General features: G+C 52.4%; 1 protein-coding gene across 2 annotated transcripts in view; it reads right to left on the bottom strand.

Annotated features, from left to right (window-relative positions):
• Nucleotides 1-3,098: 3,098 nt before the first annotated feature.
• Nucleotides 3,099-18,194, bottom strand: part of Clcn6 (chloride voltage-gated channel 6) — a 34,631-nt gene continuing 19,535 nt past the window's right edge. Inside the window, exons 10-23 of one of the 2 annotated variants that reach the window (XM_038334478.2) lie at nt 18,055-18,187; nt 17,343-17,456; nt 16,917-17,083; nt 16,248-16,374; nt 13,307-13,433; nt 12,988-13,141; nt 12,731-12,890; nt 12,541-12,647; nt 11,487-11,673; nt 9,880-10,037; nt 9,559-9,715; nt 8,082-8,189; nt 7,865-7,990; nt 3,099-5,846 (exon numbers count right to left, since the gene is read on the bottom strand). In XM_038334478.2, the coding sequence (XP_038190406.1) occupies nt 5,766-5,846; nt 7,865-7,990; nt 8,082-8,189; nt 9,559-9,715; nt 9,880-10,037; nt 11,487-11,673; nt 12,541-12,647; nt 12,731-12,890; nt 12,988-13,141; nt 13,307-13,433; nt 16,248-16,374; nt 16,917-17,083; nt 17,343-17,456; nt 18,055-18,187 (1,906 nt within the window). In that variant the 3' untranslated portion in view covers nt 3,099-5,765. Of the gene's footprint in view, nt 5,847-7,864; nt 7,991-8,081; nt 8,190-9,558; nt 9,716-9,879; nt 10,038-11,486; nt 11,674-12,540; nt 12,648-12,730; nt 12,891-12,987; nt 13,142-13,306; nt 13,434-16,247; nt 16,375-16,916; nt 17,084-17,342; nt 17,457-18,054; nt 18,188-18,194 lie in introns of those variants that run through there. The other variant, XR_005285887.1, reaches the window with a different exon arrangement.

Raw genomic sequence — 18,194 nt, 5'->3', positions numbered from 1 at the left:
ACTATGGTCTTGCTAAGGCTCAAACCTTGCCAAGGGATACTAGCGGGGAGCATCTCTGGTAGTCGAGAGACCAGAGCCAGTGTTGATTCCTTCTGAGAGTTCTGCCCCACTATGGTGGATGCTCCAGAAGTTTTGAGACAATACCACAGCTGCTACAGTTGCTGAGCCACCAGCCGGGAAATCAGAACACAAGGCTAAGCGCCCTTGCATTGCCGACTGACCAGCAGCTAGTGTTCTTCCCACAGCTGTAGGAGCCTGGCAGATTTAAACAGAATGGACTAAGACTTGTTTGCCAGTTTATGACAGAGGACCATTGGGCTGGACTGTGGCTAGTGGGAAATAGCTCGTCACTGTCAAGCTGAACGGTTTGGCATGGTAAAGCCAGATCATCAGACCAACATATTTTTCTCTTTGTAGTACCGAAGATAACAGCCAGAGAGAAAAAACCAGTCAGATTCACTCGCTGGGGCAGAGTGCAGAAGACCCTAAGCCCCTGCAGTGTGTCACGCAGCTTGGTCTCATTGTCACTGAGGTGTGGCAAGCACCCTGCTGGAGCGGCTGCTTCCTGTCTTCATCCTTCACGACTGATGCTAAATGTAGATCAATGGTTCCAGGGGGGCCTCCCCCCTCCCACCCTGCATATTAAGGTAGAGCCTCACCCCTTTCGGGAAAGCAGCTGAAAAAAAATTTTTTTTTGAATAAACTTCAGCACCAAGGACAGAAGCCGAGGTCTGGGTGCTTTCTTTCACGTCTGTCCTCAGTCCCTGGTTTTCCCCCTACCCTGTCCTGTCATGTCTCCCTCCCTGACTCTTCTTGGTGAGTGGGGAGGGGGACCTCAAGACACAGTGCTCACTGTGCTCGGCCGCTCACTCTAGCCTCAGTCACGGGAGGCAGAAAAGGCCGCTCAGACTGAAGGTCATTTATTTTCAATTCCTGAAAAAGAACACACACTCGCCTTTTTCTGATGACACTTGTGCACAGGGGACACTTTTCTGATGACACTTGTGCGCAGGGGACACTTTTCTGATGACACTTGTGCGCAGGGGACACTTTTCTGATGACACTTGTGCGCAGGGGACACTTTTCTGATGACACTTGTGCGCAGGGGACACTTTTCTGATGACACTTGTGCGCAGGGGACACTTTTCTGATGACACTTGTGCGCAGGGGACACTTTTCTGATGACACTTGTGCGCAGGGGACACTTTTCTCTTGCACCCATCTCACTTTTTGGTTGCAGCCTGGGTGGTTTTAGGGAGCACTGAAGGACCAGGGACGGCTCAGATCTTCCCTGAGCACGAGCTGCCGCAGGCCCATGAACTACACTTTCAGTTCCAGTGAGAGTTGAGTGGAGGGCAGGTTGCACAGCTGAGCGCAGTGAAGGACGGGTTACAGGTTCAAATGCTTTGTGAACTACCACTCCGGGGCATCTCTACCCATCATCTGTGTCCATTAGTGCCAGAGATCAAACTCAGGGACTGTGGCGCTTGGATTGTACACTGCACTCCTGGTGAGAGCCACCAGGAGACAGTTTATTAATTTACTCATTTTTGGTCTATGTAGCCTTGGCTGGCCTCGAACTCAGGGCGCTCTGCTTGCCTCTGCCTGGCTGCACTAGGACAGGACACCAGGTTTCTTTTCAACAAGGGAGGACTGTTATTTTCTCACCCGTTTCCCCAGGAACACACCTCAGATTCCCACACCGATACCCCCTTCACCCACACACTCACCTCCAACCCAGAATGCCACCCTCCGGTGCTCCCTGCATCCCACCCATTCAAGGCTAAGTGGGGACACTGCTTCTTCCCTGAAGTCCCAGGAAACAAGTGGCATCACAGGTTCACCTTCTAACTCCAATAGGACTCCAATAGTCTGCTGTGTGTATGCCCGTGTGCTTGTGTCCCAATCCATACTGGGCACATTGTACAGAAATGGGGAGAGGAAGCCAAGTAGTAAGTGCACACGTGTGGGGGGAGGCAGGGGTGAGGCCAGAAGCAAACAGTGAGGAGCTGCAGGGTAAGGAAGAACTTCAACCACTCCCAACCAAAATGATCTGGGCCCGGCTCGGTGGTGCACACTTTTAATCCCAGCACTCTGGAGGTGGGTAGGCAGGTATCTGAATTCAAGGCCAGCCTGGTCTACAAATTGAGTTCCAGGACAGCCAGGGCTGTTACACAAAGAAACACCATCTCAGAAAAATCAACTAACCAAACAAGTAAACAGAATTAAAAAAACAAAACCCCTCTTATCTGGATCTCCAATCAGTAGATGAAAAACAACAAAACCAACCAACAAGAAACAGTCGGTGGGGAACAACTTACAAGGACCAGTGTGAGACAGGAGAAAGCATCAGCCTGCACTTGGGAGTCCCAGTACTAGGGGAAAGGAATGGGATGCTGGGGGTGCCCTCCAGTGTTACGGTAACACAGGGCTGCCACTGAGTGGAAGGGACACAAAGGAACACATAGGTACAAAGTGTCCCTAGGACCTGGAGAAAGCAAAGGCAGGAGGGCGCTGACGGGAGCTGTCTGTGACTGGAGGCATGGCAGCACAGCCAGACACTGGATGTGGGAACATGCGCATGTGTACGTGTATATGGACATACACACACACACACACACACACACACACACACACACACGAGAGGGGTGAGGGCTTCCCCTCTTCCAGCTGCTGTCAGGCTCCAGGATGTGGGCTGAGTCCTAAAACAGGCAGTGAGAACAGACTATAGGCTCTTGCCCTGGCGCGCTGGCATCGAGAGAAGACCGACAGAGCAAAGGGCCAGTGTTCACAGGTGAGTCAAACCACAGCAGTGCCAGGTGCCGGGGAAGAGCCTTGACAGGTACGGGGACAGGAAGTTACAGTGTGGGGCCAGCAGATTACCTTCTGGCTGGGCATGATGGCACATGTCCCTAATCCCACACTTGGAAAGTAGAGGACAGCTCAGGTCGTCCTTCGTGACAGCGAGTCTGTGGCTAGCCTGGGCTACACAGGCTCTGTCTCACAGAGATTGCCTTCCAGCACCCTAACTCTTCCCTACCTGAAAGGGGAAGGGAAAACGAAAGCATAGGAAGAAAGAGCATGGTGGAGACAAGGTCTATGGAGAAGGTGCAGACATTTTATTCTGACTTCGTAAAGTTACCACAGAACTTCCTCCTTCCAAAGGGTCAAATAAAAATAGAGTTTTACAAATTAAAAAAGATACAGTTCATCTCCACAGTGGACCCAGCTAATATCACCATATAAACAGTGCAAACAGAAAGGCAGAAGCTGCAACTGGACAATCACTGAGGTTCTTCAGAGCCAGGGCAACACTGCGTGTCAACACTGTGGGGCTGGCTTTTCCGGAAGCTTTCTTGTCACCAAGGTCTGCATCAAACTGTCACGCGGCTGGCTGAATCAAGCTAACGTCCATTCCAGCTGGAACTGCTTAACCAAGGTCACATGCAGACAACTCATACAACACCAAACTCCCACAGCAGGACCAGAGAGCCACACAATGCCCAGGTGCAGAAGGCAGGAAAACTGCCTCAAGCCAACCTCAGGCAGTCCCTCAGGGGTCCCTCGTGGAGCTGTTGTGACTAGGTGCTGTGGCACTGGGGAGCCACTGAACTGTGGCAGGTGAGATACTGTACCACTGGTTCCAAGGGGCAGCTGTGGGGGAGGGGGTCCAAGGCTTACAGCTCTAGTTCACGGGTGGAGAAGCAGTTGTCTTTGGGCTTTTCTGGATAGGCAGGTTGTGGGGAGGGACACAGGGGCTAAGTGTCCTAGAGGGGCAAAGGGGCATGGGCTCCAGCTCCAGGGTAGACGTATCACACCGTCTATTCTGGGCTACACTGGCGGTGACTCATCACACACAGAGGATGGACAGAATGCAGTAGGTCACCAGGGCTGCCTCGGAGGCAAGTTGTGGACTCAGGTCCTTTGCAGGCTGCTATTCTGCAAACCCACAGGCTGGGAAGATGATTCTGTGGTGTGTAAAGCTTTTATCTTGGTGTGGGCAACTGGTTTCCTTCCCGATGGAGGATTACAGCAGGGCAGACATTCAAGTCAGCTGTAAAATGAAGCTGGCAGCTGGCCAGACACAACCCTGCTTAGAAGGGCTATTTTCCCAACTAGTTTCAATCCCTACCCCCACCTCACAGGCCAGAATCTGGAAAACAGATTTGTTCTGGTAAAAAGGTAAGTAAATGAGGAATACGGAGGGCCAGGGTCACAATCAGACGACAAGACCCAATGTAAGCCCCGGCTGAGGTCATGGAACAATTCCTCATATGTTGATCAGAAGACTGCCAGGCCCAGAGACCCTGGTGCTAGAAGCCATACCCTGGCACAAATGCCCTCCAGCAACTTCCATGATTTAAAAAGTATCTTAATGTACCAGGTAGTGGTAGTGCACACCTATAATCCCAGCACTCAGGAGGCAGAGGCAGGTGGATCTCTTAAGTTTGAGGTCAGCCTGGTCTACAGAGCGAGTTCCAGATAGCCAGGACTACACAGAGGAACCATGTCTCAAAAAATCAAAAAAGAGAAAAAACAGTATCTAATGCAAATGAAAGTCCCCTGGTATCCAAGGACAGCCACCACAGGGGCCCTAGGGTACAGGAAAGTGAGTTCTGATGTCCCCATCCAGATGTTCCCTGAGGTACCACCCAGACAGGACCAGCAGCCGTGAGGCACAAGGGGCAAGAGCATCCACCCCCCCAGCCCTGAGTCCAGCAGCTGCAAAAGCTCCTCTCCAAGTCCTCAGGAAGAGGGCTGAGCAGGGAGTGGCATGGGAAGCCGGGAGTGAGCAGTGACCAAGAGAGGAGCCACCAGCTTCCTCCTAAGGCCATGCCTTTGATTGGCCCTGGCTCAGGGCTGCCTGTTTGCCAGCTTGTAGAGCCATTCCAAATCCAATAGGGCTTGGAGTAGCGGTTCTGTCAAGGGGGTTCCTCAATTCTGGTTAACTTTGGGAATGAGTCTAAGACACAGCTGGGGATGCACTACCAGAAAGACAGAGACGAAGGCTTGGAAAGTAGGTGTTTGGGGGAGGAATGGACTGAGAGTGGGCGGAGAGCACGGTACTGAAGACCTGGTGTAACTGGTGCTGGGACTACTGAATGCCTACAGCGAGGGGAGAAGGCGCGGTCCCCATGGTGGGATTTAACGGTTCAAAGGTTGTTAGCTAGGGTTTTAGTGCTTCATGAGTCTGATCAGAACTGATTCTAAGGAGACCAAGCGACAGGGCGAGCGCAGAGCACATGCCCACTCCCAGGAAACAGAATGAGAAGAAAGGCCAAAGGAGAGGCAGAGAGCTCTAGTGGATCTGAGGTCCCGGGCTTGATCCTATGCTTCCCTGAATATGGGGAACCGTTCTCAGGCCCAATTCCTGAACTCAGTAATGAATGAACATGATATGCAAATAACACCCCCGATGTTTGCCTCTGCCCACCCTTCCTAGAAGGGTCTGGGCAACAGCTGGGTTCTCCGAGAAACAGCAACAGAGAAGCACCAAGTGCCTACCCAGGACCCAGCTTGACTTCTCCCTGATGTCTCTCCATGGGAGTCTGGGGACGGAGAAACAGAAAATTCTTGCTGAGAAGTTAGTAAAACTCCAACTTTCTGCTCAACACATCACTGAAACCTCAGACCCCAATCTTCCAGGACTCCAGGCAAGTGAGTGACCAGGAGCCTTCATGCCGGCTGTGGGGGCCAGTGTGTGAACAGGGCCACCTGCAGAGGCATCTCTGGGAGAGTGGGCTGGTGGCAGCCGGGCTCAACTGTCAGAGGGTCTGGTAATGCTGCCGAAGCCGGGCCTGTAGGAACTCATACGTCAAGTTGTGTCGAGTGATGATCCCCACAATCTAGGGAAGGAGAAAACACCCGAGTCACCAGAGCGTTCAACCCATGTAAGGACATGCGTGAAAAGAACGGTCTCTGTCGATGTACCCCAGGATGTAGACACAGAAAGAGAACTGGGGCAGGACAGGGTTAGTGTGTCCATGGCACAGACTTCCTACTCTCAGAGCTGCATGAAAGGAACCAGTGAGGCCCTGCAAGGGGAGTGAAGTGGGAGCAGAGAAAGAAGGGGTGACTAAGAGGGGACCCCACCCCTTTGGAAGGGCCACCTGCTTTCTCTCAGCACAGATCTATGTGTGGTCCAGACCTCCTCCTATTGTTTTTGCTTGGGTGGAGACAGTTTCATTTACAACATAGCCCAGGCTGATTTGAACTTACCATCTTCCTATGTGCTGTGCAGGGATTACAGGTGTGTGCTACAATGCCTGGCAGAACTAGCCATGTTTTATTTTGTATACTTGTTTATGAATAATTCTAGGCACACTATCGCTGAGCTGAACCCCAAGGTATGCCATGTCCTGTCTTAGGGTTTCTATTGCTGTAACAGAACACCATGGCCAAATTGGGGAGGAAAAGTTTATTTTAGCTACATCATTATAGTCCGTCACTGAGCAGAGTCAAGACAGAAGTCACACAGGGTAGGGACTTGGAGGCAGAAACTGATGCAGAGAACATGAGGATTGCTCTTCACTGGCTTGCTCCTTCTGACTCACTCAGCCTGTTCTGTGATAGCACCCAGGACCACTAGCCCAGGGATGACACCATCTACAATGGGCTGGGCCTTCTCACATCAACCACTAATAAAATGCACTATGGTTTTGCCTACAGACCATTATTATGGAGGCATTTTCTCAATTCAGAGTCCCTGTTTCCAAATGATTCTAGCTTTCCTCAAGTTGACATAAAACTGGCTGGCATATATCCTTAACCAGGGCACATGCCACGCCTGGTGGAACAGGCTGAGTCAAGAGAACTGCCTCAAATTCAAGGCCAGCATGGGACGGAAGGGAAGGATGGAGAGAAGGCAGGCGGTCCCATAAAGAGGCACCACTTCCTTACAGGGTCATTCTGGTGACATGTACTGAAACTCAACTGGAAGAGGAGGACATGAGGCCTGACTGTCGGACAGGTGGGTGGAGCACTGTAGCTCAATGGTAGAGTAACTGCCTAGCATGCCTAAGACAAAACAACAGGCAGCAGAGACGAGCAGCTACAGAAAACCCTCAGTGAGTTACCTCTAGGCACAGAGAACCCGCGCACAGGGAAGGTGACAGGGCAGCAGGGCAGGGGGTGGGGCTTATTTTTGTTTTCTTATTTTGTTACAATATAGTATGATAATGTAACAATAGCTATGTAATAAAAAAAATTAACTTGGGGACTAGAGAGATGGCTCAGAGGTTAAGAGCACTGGCTGCTCTTCCAGAGGTACTGAGTTTAATTCCCAGCAACTATGTGGTGGCTCACAACCATCTATAATGAGATCTGGTGTCCTCTTCTGGCCTGCAGGCATACAAGCAGGCAGAACACTGTAAACATAATAAATAAATAAATTTTTTAGAAAAGAAAAAAAAGTTGAGCTGACAAGCTGACTCAGAGGGAAAATACACTCACCATGCAAGCCTGGTGACCAGAGTTCGATTCCCAGCCCACTGATGGTGGAAGGAGAGAACCAGCTCCACAAAGCTGTGCTCACATATACCACAAATACAATTAACTCAGAAGAGAAATAATGGAAAAGCCCGCGAGAATAATCACTGGGTGTGCTACTTTTTAAAACCCTCTGAGAATTTCGCCTTAAATTCTATTAATGCTAACGATTCCCAGAAGAGGTAGGAGCAAGGAACAGACTAGGGGGAGGTAAGAAGCCCTTGAGCAGAGACAAGAGCAGGCAATGGAGGATGGAGGGTAGATCGCAGGGCGCCCCCTGCTGGACTGATGCAACAGACAAGTAAACGGGAAGAGACAGGGTGGGTGGACAGAGCAGAGGCAGCCAGGGACACTGGTCTCCACCCAGATCACTCACCTCTCCCACCGCATTCACCACAGGCAGGTGGCGCAGGCCCATGGTTCTAAACAGGTTGAAAACTTGGGAAACATGGGTGTTGGGGGAGACAGTGAATGGTGAAGGGTTCATATATGGGGTGACATCCTGCAGAAGAGAAAGCAAGAATCACCCACAGCCTGGGATAAGCATGGGCATAGCACGTGGGACAGCCCCGACCGAGGACAGCCCTCCTCACCACAATCATCCGGGGATTCAGCAATGTGAGATCCAGGTCATGTATGTCCGGATACCGCGGGTAGTCCTCGGCCATCTCCGCATAAGAAAGGCGTGGCTGGCTGGCACTCTGCAATTCCAACCAAGACACACAGCAGCCTTGCAACACAGCAGCCGCCAGGAGGGTCACTCTGACAGTCCCTCCCCAGTTCTGCTAGCTAGTGTCTTCCAACACTAACAACTACTAACAGTAACAAGCCACTCGGGGGCAGACAGTACAGGGGCCACAGCGGGTGCTAAGGACAGAGACAGCCTGACAGCAAAGCAGGTCCTAACAGATGAGAAAACTGCTAATGGGGTTGTGGGCTGAGATGCGTCCCCACAGACAGAGACAACCTGTAAACCTATCAGCTGTCTTTACTGGAAACAGTTTCTGCCCATGTGCTTACAATGAGCTCACGCTGGACTAGGGTGAATTCCAGCATCAGGTGTCCCTACAGAATGGGGAGAGGAAGAGGAAGAGGGAGAGGAAGAGGGAGAGGAAGAGGGAGAGGAAGAGGGAGAGGAAGAGGGAAGCCCGCGCATGCACAGAAATCAAACTGAAGTGTTTGCAGCACCACAGGGACTGGAGGAGGCCGGGAAGGCCCCTCTCCTAACGCCTTCAGAGAGCTGCGCCACACGCTCTCAACCTGGTACTTATGGTCTTGAACTAAGATAAATCCTGCTTCAAGCTACCAGGCTGATGGCAGTTGGACGCAGCGGCTACAGTAGGTCCCAGGGGGTGCAATCACCACCCCTCGATCTCACGGCTGTTGTTACAGGGCAGGGAGGTCAGTGCGAGGGCTCACAGGACAGCACAGGAGCCACAGTGCCGGCTGGCTATTGTCGTCCTCAGTGGCCCTGCTCCCTAACTCCACTCTGCACCTTCACTGGCTCATAGCTGGCTCCACTGCGGGGAGCCCCAGAATCTATCTGCTTTAGTAGCCAGGCAAAGTACTTCAGCACCCAAGCTCTGTCGCCACTCAAACTGCCTTATCTCTAAGTTCCCCATGGTTTTCTCTACCTATGCCAACCAGGCTGGTCACCCACACTCCACCCAGGCCCCTGCACCAGGGTAACAGCTCTTCTGTAGGCTTAGCGGACCATAGAGGGGCTCAGGTGGCTACATGGTCGAAACCCCAACTCCCAACATCAGGAGAGTCACTCTGGAAGCCAGGGCTCTGGGGGACTTGCTCAGCCTCCTGCTGCAAAGAAGGTGTGAGGGGTATGGACTTGGGTGCCATGGGGACACCCTAAAAACCAAATGAAAGAGAGAAGGTGGCTACAGCGGAGCTGGCGGGAGGAGGAGTCCGTCTTCCACTAGGAAAGAGGGACAACAGAGTCAACTAGTTCTCACCTCCCTCTCACCTGGGGGCTCACACAGACCACCTCTCCCTGAACAACAAACAGGGCCTGCCCGTCACCTTCCTGCCTTGCAGGGCACCAGGGCCCAGACTTACAGACTGGCTTTCGGAATAACACACTCCTCGGACAAGCAGGGTGACGAGCTGCGAGCGCAAGACGAGGCCGTGGAAGGTCAGCGGGCGGAAGCGCTCCTCCATGGTCCAGTCTTCACTCGGGGACTGGTCAGGGTATAGGTTGGGGTAGGGAGTGTATCTGTTACACAAAAACCAGACGCTGCCTCGTATCCCTCCGCAGGGTCAGTCACTTCTGCCACAGCCTCGTCTCCTTCCCATCATCTCCAGCAAGCTCAAGGGCTCACTCCCACCCATTGGGTGCAGGGTGCTTCACCCCGAGGCTGCAGAGTGCGAGGCCCTCACCTCCTCTCCAGCATCTGCTGCAGCAGATCCTCCTTCTCTGCGGGCTCCTCCGAGGCCACATGCTCATCGCACACATTTCGAAGCTCGCTGGAAGGGTAGGACTTCATGGACTGGCCCCGCTTGCGCTGCTCACCGGCACGAGTGAGGATACTGGATTTCTATGGATGGGGTATGAAGACAATGAGTCCTCACAGGAGAGGGATGGCGGTGCTGGGCACACAAACACAGGAGCACCCATGGGGCTATGATGTGGAAAGAGCACTTTCCACGGAGCTCAGCAAGCCTCTCAGACCTGACAGGTGCAGGTCAGCCAGTCCTTGGATTGAATACAAAGCTGACAGGGAAGCCTCTGCCACTGCACTACAGCCCCAACTCTGCCCAGGTGTGTCAGCTGATCTTGACGGTCAGTCTGACCAGGGTGTAGTGGTGTGGAAGCAGCCTATGGGTGTCTGTTTCCACAGGACCAGACCCCGAGGGCTTTGACCTCACAGACGGATGAAGAAGAGAAGCTGGGGTCTGGCTGGGGAAGTATGAGCATGCATGTCTGTCTGGTTCTCGGGGCCATATCTTGTCCTGGCCCTTTCCTGTACTCGTCTGTCTGCTTCCTCCCCACCATGCTGCTGCTATCCCTCCTGCACATCTTCCTGGCCCTGACAGACAGACATCTCAAAAGTCCTTTGAAGTGGTTTATTTATTTATTGTTTTGTTTTTTTGAGACAGGGTTTCTCTGTGTAGACCTGATTGTTCGGGAACTCACTCTGTAGACCAGGCTGGCCTCAAACTCACAAAGATCTGCCTGCCTCCGCCTCCTGAGTGCTGGGATCACAGGCATGTGCCACCACCGCCTGGCCTTTCTAGTGGATTTCTGCCACACATTTTGTCACAGTGATGCAAAGTTATCTACTGTGCCCAACCTCATGGTTTTGCTGGCCTAAGAGCCCAGCTTCTCTCATTTGGAGAGGCGCCCCTCAATCCTGCAGAGGGAAAACAACTTTTCTCTTGCGGCCTCTTGGAGGGACTGTCAATGTGTTGTGTCTGCCCTTTCCAAAGACAGCAAAGGCAACGAAGGCTACACAGTCTACATGAGGCGATGGGCCTGGGCTGTGAGCTGAAGCTACCCAAGGGCAGAGACCAGCCAGTGCCCAGTCCTCTTGGTACCCGAATGGCATGAGGCCAGTATCTGCATCCCTAGTGCCCAGAGCTAGGTCTACAGCTCCTAGTCAATTTCTTTCTCATTCTGCCTGGGGTTTATTGAGACAGGTTTCTCTAGGTAGCCCAGGCTAGCCTGGAGCTCTCAAGGATCCTCCTGCCTAGGCCCCCATTTTCCTAAGTAGGTCAGAGTCCATTTGTGTCAGCAACTCTAGAACCCTCCTGGATGCTTGCATATGGTAAATAATTAACACCAAGTCTGCTGACTTTAAAAAAGGGGCCCACCCACCTGCTTCCTGCTGCCTACTGGGTCACACAGGAGGGTGCTGCAGACTTTCCCTAGATTGACAGAGTCCGCGCGTCCACCACAGCTTCAGAGGCAGTATTACGCAGTATGAGTGTTAGGCCAGATGGTCCTTCCTCACTGGCCTTCCCTTTAGAGCCTTTTTTTTTTTTACCTTGAACTTAATGTTGTTGCTGATGAGCTGGTTGCCCTTCATGAACTCCTTCTCATTGCCCCGGTTCTCCGTGACCACTGGGAAGGCGTGATGGACAGTGGTGCGCAGGATGCTCACCAGAGACTGGATGCGCGTGTGTGGGTAGACGTATGTCAGGTTGGGCTCCATGATGTCACTGGCTCTCAGCCTGCACAGGAGGAAGCTGTAACAGCCTCAAAGAGACACCACCACTGGGGACAGGCTGGACTGGGCAATGCTGCTTCTCCATCTCCACCTGGGTCACTGGGGCCTGTCTTCTGAACCATCCTCAGCAGTTCCTCAAATTTCCACCACCATGCCTACTATACTGCTCCCCACTGTGTCATGTTACGGGGCCACTGTTACCTCTCCACGAAGCCTTTCAGCTTTCCCAAGGGTTGGTCAGCCACTCCTTGAAACGCCACATCACATGCCACATATCACTGCTAGTATCTAATTATCTTGAAAGTTACAGGACAATTCTGGAGTCCTTGTTTAGACCAGGACGACAAGCCAGAGCCCATGGTTGTAGTGACAGCACTGTGGGGCTGACAGGCTCATAATGCTGAAAATGCTTGCTGCAGGAAAGGCTGCTGACCTGCATTAGCTCATTAGGCCTGCCCGATACCCAGAGAAGAGGTCGGAAACACCTGTGGACATCCCAGTCGAGACATCGTGGCGCTTGGTTGGGTGTGTGGGTAGGCTGGTGTCAATGCCAGGACTTTGTACGGTCTCAGTGTGAACATCTAGCCAAGTAAAAGCTTGATCCTATTCTCACAATTTACTTGGCCAGGACACTAAGAAGCCAAAAACTCACAAAGCAGCCTTGCCTCCAGGTCCCACCACGTTACTCTCCAGCCTGCTCTCCAGACTCCTAGCCAATTCAAGCTGCTCAAAGCAACCCAAAGACACAGGTACATGAATGTGCCTTCTTCTAATCTGAGCAAGGTGAGCTACCGTTTCCCACCGTGGGAGGCTCTGTAGCCCTGAGCTTAGAGACTCTGGTGCAAAGACAGATGAAGTGGCCAGCTCTTACTTGTCCATCTCCACCTCTGTCTCCCACTCCAGAAGAGGCACGCCGCGCAGGCCCACGTGGATGTCATAAATGCCCTTATTGAAAAAGTCCCCCGTCCACTTGGCCACCTGGAACACAAAGCAGACTCCTGTAGACAGCCCTTGAGCTGAGCCTGGTCCTCAGCCCGCCAGCAGCTGGGAGAAGTGCTCACCATCAGAGTGATCATAATGGGAAGCCCATATGTGATCTCATTGGTAGACTCGATCAGGATGACTGTGAGACTGATGGTCATTCTCACCACCCCACCCAAGAAAGCTGCCGCACCAATTAGGGCAAAGGTCCCAGAATAGATGTGGCCCAGTCCAATGTAGCTGGTGAAGAGAAAAACAGAACCAGGCTTAGACTCACACTGGTGGTGTGGGACCACACTTGTAAATGTGGGCACACATACACACATTACCACACTACCTTTTCAGGATGTTGGCAACTAAACGTCCAAAAGCTGCTCCACACAGCAGGGAAGGCACGAAGAGGCCGCTGGGGACGGAAGCGCCGAAAGTCCAGCATGCCAGCAGGAAATAGAGGGTGAAGAACAAGGCCAAGGTGATGGGGCTGAAAGTCCCTACAGGGTAGAGCAGACCGAGTCACACTAGCAGATGCCTGCACAGGCCCAGAAGACTGCAGTGGGTCCCCCCAGGTCCTCTGCACCCCAGCCTAGTCACACCATCCAACACTGGGCTGCCATTACAGAGGAAAGCCCTGCACGGGAGCTGATACCCACACTCACCGTCCTGATGGAAGAGCTGCAGGATGGCAGACTCCTGGGAGTTGAAGAAGAGTGTGGCCATGTCGTTGTAGGTATCATTGGGACAGAAAAATGTCTTGATGGTAGAATTCACATCTTCTGATGTGGCCTAAAGAGGGGGATCAAAAAGTCAATAAAAGGCACCTGACCGGGACATGCAAGTCTTCAGTGCCATCTCCTAAGAAGTCAAGATGTCGGGCTGGAGAGATGGCTCAGAGGCTAAGAGCACAAGCTGCTCTTCCAGAGGTTGAGTTCAATTCCCAGCAACCACATGGTGGCTGGACAGCTCTACCAACGAGGAGAACTGGGGTCTAGCTGGAGGAGGTAGGTACCCATCTATGCATGGACGCTGGATGGCTACTGCGAGGCTGGGCCCACGTACTCTGAACGTGGGGTGAAACAAGCAGGGTGAGGGGGAAGGCCTTGCTCATCCACACTTTTTCTTTTGAGGCAGGGTTTCTATGTGTAGTCCTGGCTGTCTTAGAACTCAGTGTGTAGACCAGGCTGGCCCCCGAGTGCTGGGGTTAAAGACTTGCGCCACTACTGCCCAACAACACCTTTTAAAAAGTATTTGTGTATGTCTGTGTCTGTGTGAATGTAGGTGTACAACTGCTATAGCACACATGTAGAGGTCACATGACATTGAGCTGGGGTCTCTTATTCTGCGCTGCACATGCAAGATGGCCCCCACTTCCTGTCCGCACCTCCCAACTTGCTGGAGCAGCACTAGCATTACACACACCAGCCGCCGCATACAGCTTTTCTATGGGTCATGGGGATCTGAACTTGTATGGCAAGTGCCTGACCCGCTCAGCCACCTCCTCGGCCTCATCCATACGTGCCACTAAGCATAATAACTACATCAGGGGTCACCACAGACTTGGTTTCCTCCTTAGTGCAGATTCTGAAGTGACAGCTAAGAGCTCAGAATGAGTGCCCCAGGGACTGTGGGGTGTTGATGCAGATTAGAGAAAAGTGGTTGGCCAGGTCATCACTTGACTTAAAGCCCCAACTTTGGTTTCAAATAAAGAAAAAAAAAGCTTTATTCTGGATTTTCTGCAAAAGAAACCAACCGCAACATGCGGCCTGGCAGCAACACCATGATCCTGGCCACCTTCCCTCCAGTCCCACTAAGAGAACACAACCAAACAAGGAAGAAAAGACTCTTTCCTAATTTCGCAGGCTTCACACTCTTGACACCCTGTGTCAGCATGGCACTCTAGTGCCACCTGACTTAGGAGCAGAGGCTGGGCATCTGCAGACGGACAGTCCTGATTTCTGGTTGGTGCTGAGCAGTGGCTGGGCTTCACCCCACTGCTGTCCCTGTGGATATAGACATTAAGGATACAGGATCACCCGAATTCTACTCCACTAATGATGCTGCAGAGATGCCACATGTAAACACTGTAACACTGGAGAATGGTGTCTATAATCCCAGCAGGTGAACCCAGCCAAGCAATACAGCAGGATGTGGACTGTACTAGGAGGCAGGACAGCGCCCCCTGTTGGTTGGCAGAGAGACGTGAGTGGAGGGGAACAGTGGACACTTTTGGCTATGACTTTAACTGACACACTCAGGGTTTCCCAGACCATGTCTGGAGGGATGCCAGTCCCAGAGGTTCTCTGGAAAAGGCCTGAGATCATCTGCACTGCTGAGAGACCACCTGCCGGCCAGCAGAGAACAGACCGCAAGACCAGATTGCTTCAACACTAACTTTGCCGCTCTCTAAAGACCCTGGGGAGGTCTTTTACTTTGGAAACTTAGCTTTTCCTCATCTATAAAATAAAATAATACCTTCCCCTTCATGCTGTATGTTACCAGCTGAGGGATCTTGGTCAAGATCTCACTTTTTGCCTCTGTTTTCTCACCTGAAAAATGGGGACACTATCACCAGCCAGCACAGCGAAGAATAAAGGCGAGAGTGCTGTTGGGACACGTGGAGACCGAGACACGGAGCGCACGAGCTATGCTAGCGCCTGCTGAACCGCCACGGGCCCAGGAGTCCTCCAGCCAAGAAAGCCACTTCATTCTAGGACAGCCACCCGCTTCTGGTTTCAGTTCTCACTTGAGCACAGAACCTCTTTTATTTGTATTATTATTAGCATTCTATAACAAAATACATTTTGAGAAGCTTGGTCTCATAAATGAAATGGCCTTGGGAACAACTGGGTGTCAGCACACTTCCTCTACACTGCCAATCACACAAAGCCTGTGTGGTACCTTTCGTCCCAGGCATCTGAAAGGTCACCCTTTGCCTGGGTGCTGCTGCCAGGGCCAGATGAGAGCCTTGCCTATCACTGGCCTCTCATCTAAAACATCCCAGGGCTTCACAGACTGCTTCCTGGGACTGAAGAGTCAGCCTTCCCAGACAGGCTCCCGGGGGCTCCGAGAGCTCTGGGCTGCGACTTAGAAACAAAAAGAAAGAGTTCACAGACTGTTCAGCAGCTTCCGCCTTGGTGACCAGGCCACATGCTGCCTCCTGGATCATCACAGGGACCAAAACACGTAAGTAGCGTGCACTCCCATGACCTCCTGAAGATGGCAAAGGACAAGTGCAGAGTGGAACAGACGCCAAGGAAAGCAGCCATGCAAGAGCCAGATGCCGGGAAGGAGGTGTCAGCATCACCCCACAAGTGACTCTCATGTCACCGAGGCGAGGTGGTGGGTGTCGTGGCCCTAGGCCAGTTTGTTCCTGCAGGCCTAAAGAGGGACAGGCGGAAAGGGGTCTGTAGAAGTGAATAGCTACTGAGCATGCTTCCCACGAGTATGGTTCCCTATAGAGCAGCTAGAATTTTTGACAATGTAGAAAAGACAAAGTAATTGTGCACATCCTCCCAGTTAAAGGACCACGGCACATTCAGTGAGTCTAAAGAGACGCACATTTCTGGATGAGGATAAAGGCACCAAGTTTGCTGGGGTTACCTGTAGCTGGAACGAGCCATTACCGGTTTGACTCGCAGAAGACAACTGTCGGCATTCTCCTAACACCATGGAGGCCACAAACACCACCACAGTGGTCACCAGGGACACCAGGAGGCTCTCTAAGACTCTGGAAAGCAGAGCACAGCTGTCACAATTCAATCAAAAGATGTCTAGGCTTGAGTACGTACAACCACCCTATCTGCCCCAACACCCCTCTCCCAATAGGGCAGGCCTGGCAGCCCTGGTGAGGGCACATGCATCCAGAATTCACTCCAGACTTGCTCCATCTAGCTAGCTACAATAAAGGGCAGGCAGCGGAAGCAGGGAGCTGTTGCAACACATCATTTCTCTCTAAGGAGCTAAATGGCTTCTCTTCTCTAAGTCCAGGGCAAGGGCGACCCACGGCAGACAGGTCCACAGCGGGACTTGCTGACCCTCCTAATCATGTGTTAGCAGCAGGTCAGAAGAGGGTGAGTCACCCAGTAACTCAGATGTAAACTCGGCCGCAGCTTCTCTGGCCTTCATAGGGCATATGGGGTGTATTTATGAGCCTGTTTATAGGCTTAGTCTGGGAGGAGAAACCGAAATGGGTGTGAGAAGCCCGGACTGTTCACAGGACCATCTTCCTTGGGAGAGATGGCCTGCCCACAAGGGGCTCACTGTAGGTACCTGACGAGCTTAGGTTTCGGGTGCACGTTGCGCATACGGTACTTTGCAAGCCTCTTGTTCAGACAGTTGAATGTGGCTCCCAGCAGGCCCCCAATGACCCCCATCACGACGAAGAAACCCAAATCCATAGCTGTCCAGAGGTGACATTTTTTATCAGAGTCAGAGCACTGAGAGAAGGGGGAAGGGAGGGAGAAAGAAAAACCAGAGTGGCCATGAGAACAGGAAGGGAGAGGAACAGAGACAGGAACAAGAGCAGAATGCCTCGCTTCCCTGCTGCGGGTTCAGGCTGCCCGGGCACACTGCTCATGGGAGCAATTACGTGCGGGAATGACAGCCATTCCAGGGGCCACCTACCCTTCTGATGTTTACTCAAGAGCAATTTTTATGGGTCACGTAAAGCATCCTGGGAGGAAGGATAAGTCATACCTTAAATTCACCAAAGTTCAGCAATCCAGGCAGCTGGAAAGAGCCCCAGCTTCCAAACTGAATCCCAGAACGGAAGAAGTTGAGGGTGAAGGCGGCAGACATGGAACAGAAGAGCTAGAGGACGGGGAACAAAGAGCAAGAACACCGGTGACATCACCCTCTCTCCTGACAGTCACCTTACACATACTGTGTATGCGGCAGTCAGCCCTCTCCTTCCACTATGGGAGTCCCAACACCGGCCCGGTGCAGCAGCAAGTGTCTCTACCCACTGAGACATCTTGCCAGCCAGGGAGTCTCTTTAAAACCCATCACTCCCCTCAAAGGGCAGAGATCTTTGTGAACCATCAATCTACCGTCTGATGCTGAGCGCTCCCTACAGAACAGGCCCTACGCCCAAGAGGAAAGAGGCCACAACAGGGGACAAGATCAAGTCACAATCCTGCCCTTCCTCCCTTCCCAACAGAGACTTGCACATTCTCACGGCAGAAGTTCACAAAGACAGAATAGCAGCTGTCTGGCATGCAGTGTACAGTTGGGGGCGGGGTGGGCTCGCAGCAAGAGCACAAAAGCCCACTGTTTGGAGGCTGTGGCTACTATGAGAGGAAGTCCACAGAGTCAGCCTGCCAGCTCCAACAAAACCACAGTTACATGCGCCAAGTGATGTCCAGGTACACTCTGGACTCGTGCTTGCGTCCACAGACAGGCTCCTTACCACTTTCCACGTGAGCCCCTGATTCCAGAAGGACGAGCCCTCCTCCAGACTGAACAAGGTGCCCCCTATAGGGGCCCCAAAAGCTGCAGCAACTCCAGCAGCTGCCCCCGCTGATACAAAGTCCCGCTTGTCTCTATGAG

Source organism: Arvicola amphibius, chromosome 6 (assembly GCF_903992535.2).
Source record: "Arvicola amphibius chromosome 6, mArvAmp1.2, whole genome shotgun sequence".
Taxonomy (NCBI): Eukaryota; Metazoa; Chordata; class Mammalia; order Rodentia; family Cricetidae; genus Arvicola; species Arvicola amphibius.
The sequence above is the reverse complement of the archived record's forward strand: the minus strand, read 5'-3'. Positions and strand labels throughout refer to the sequence as shown.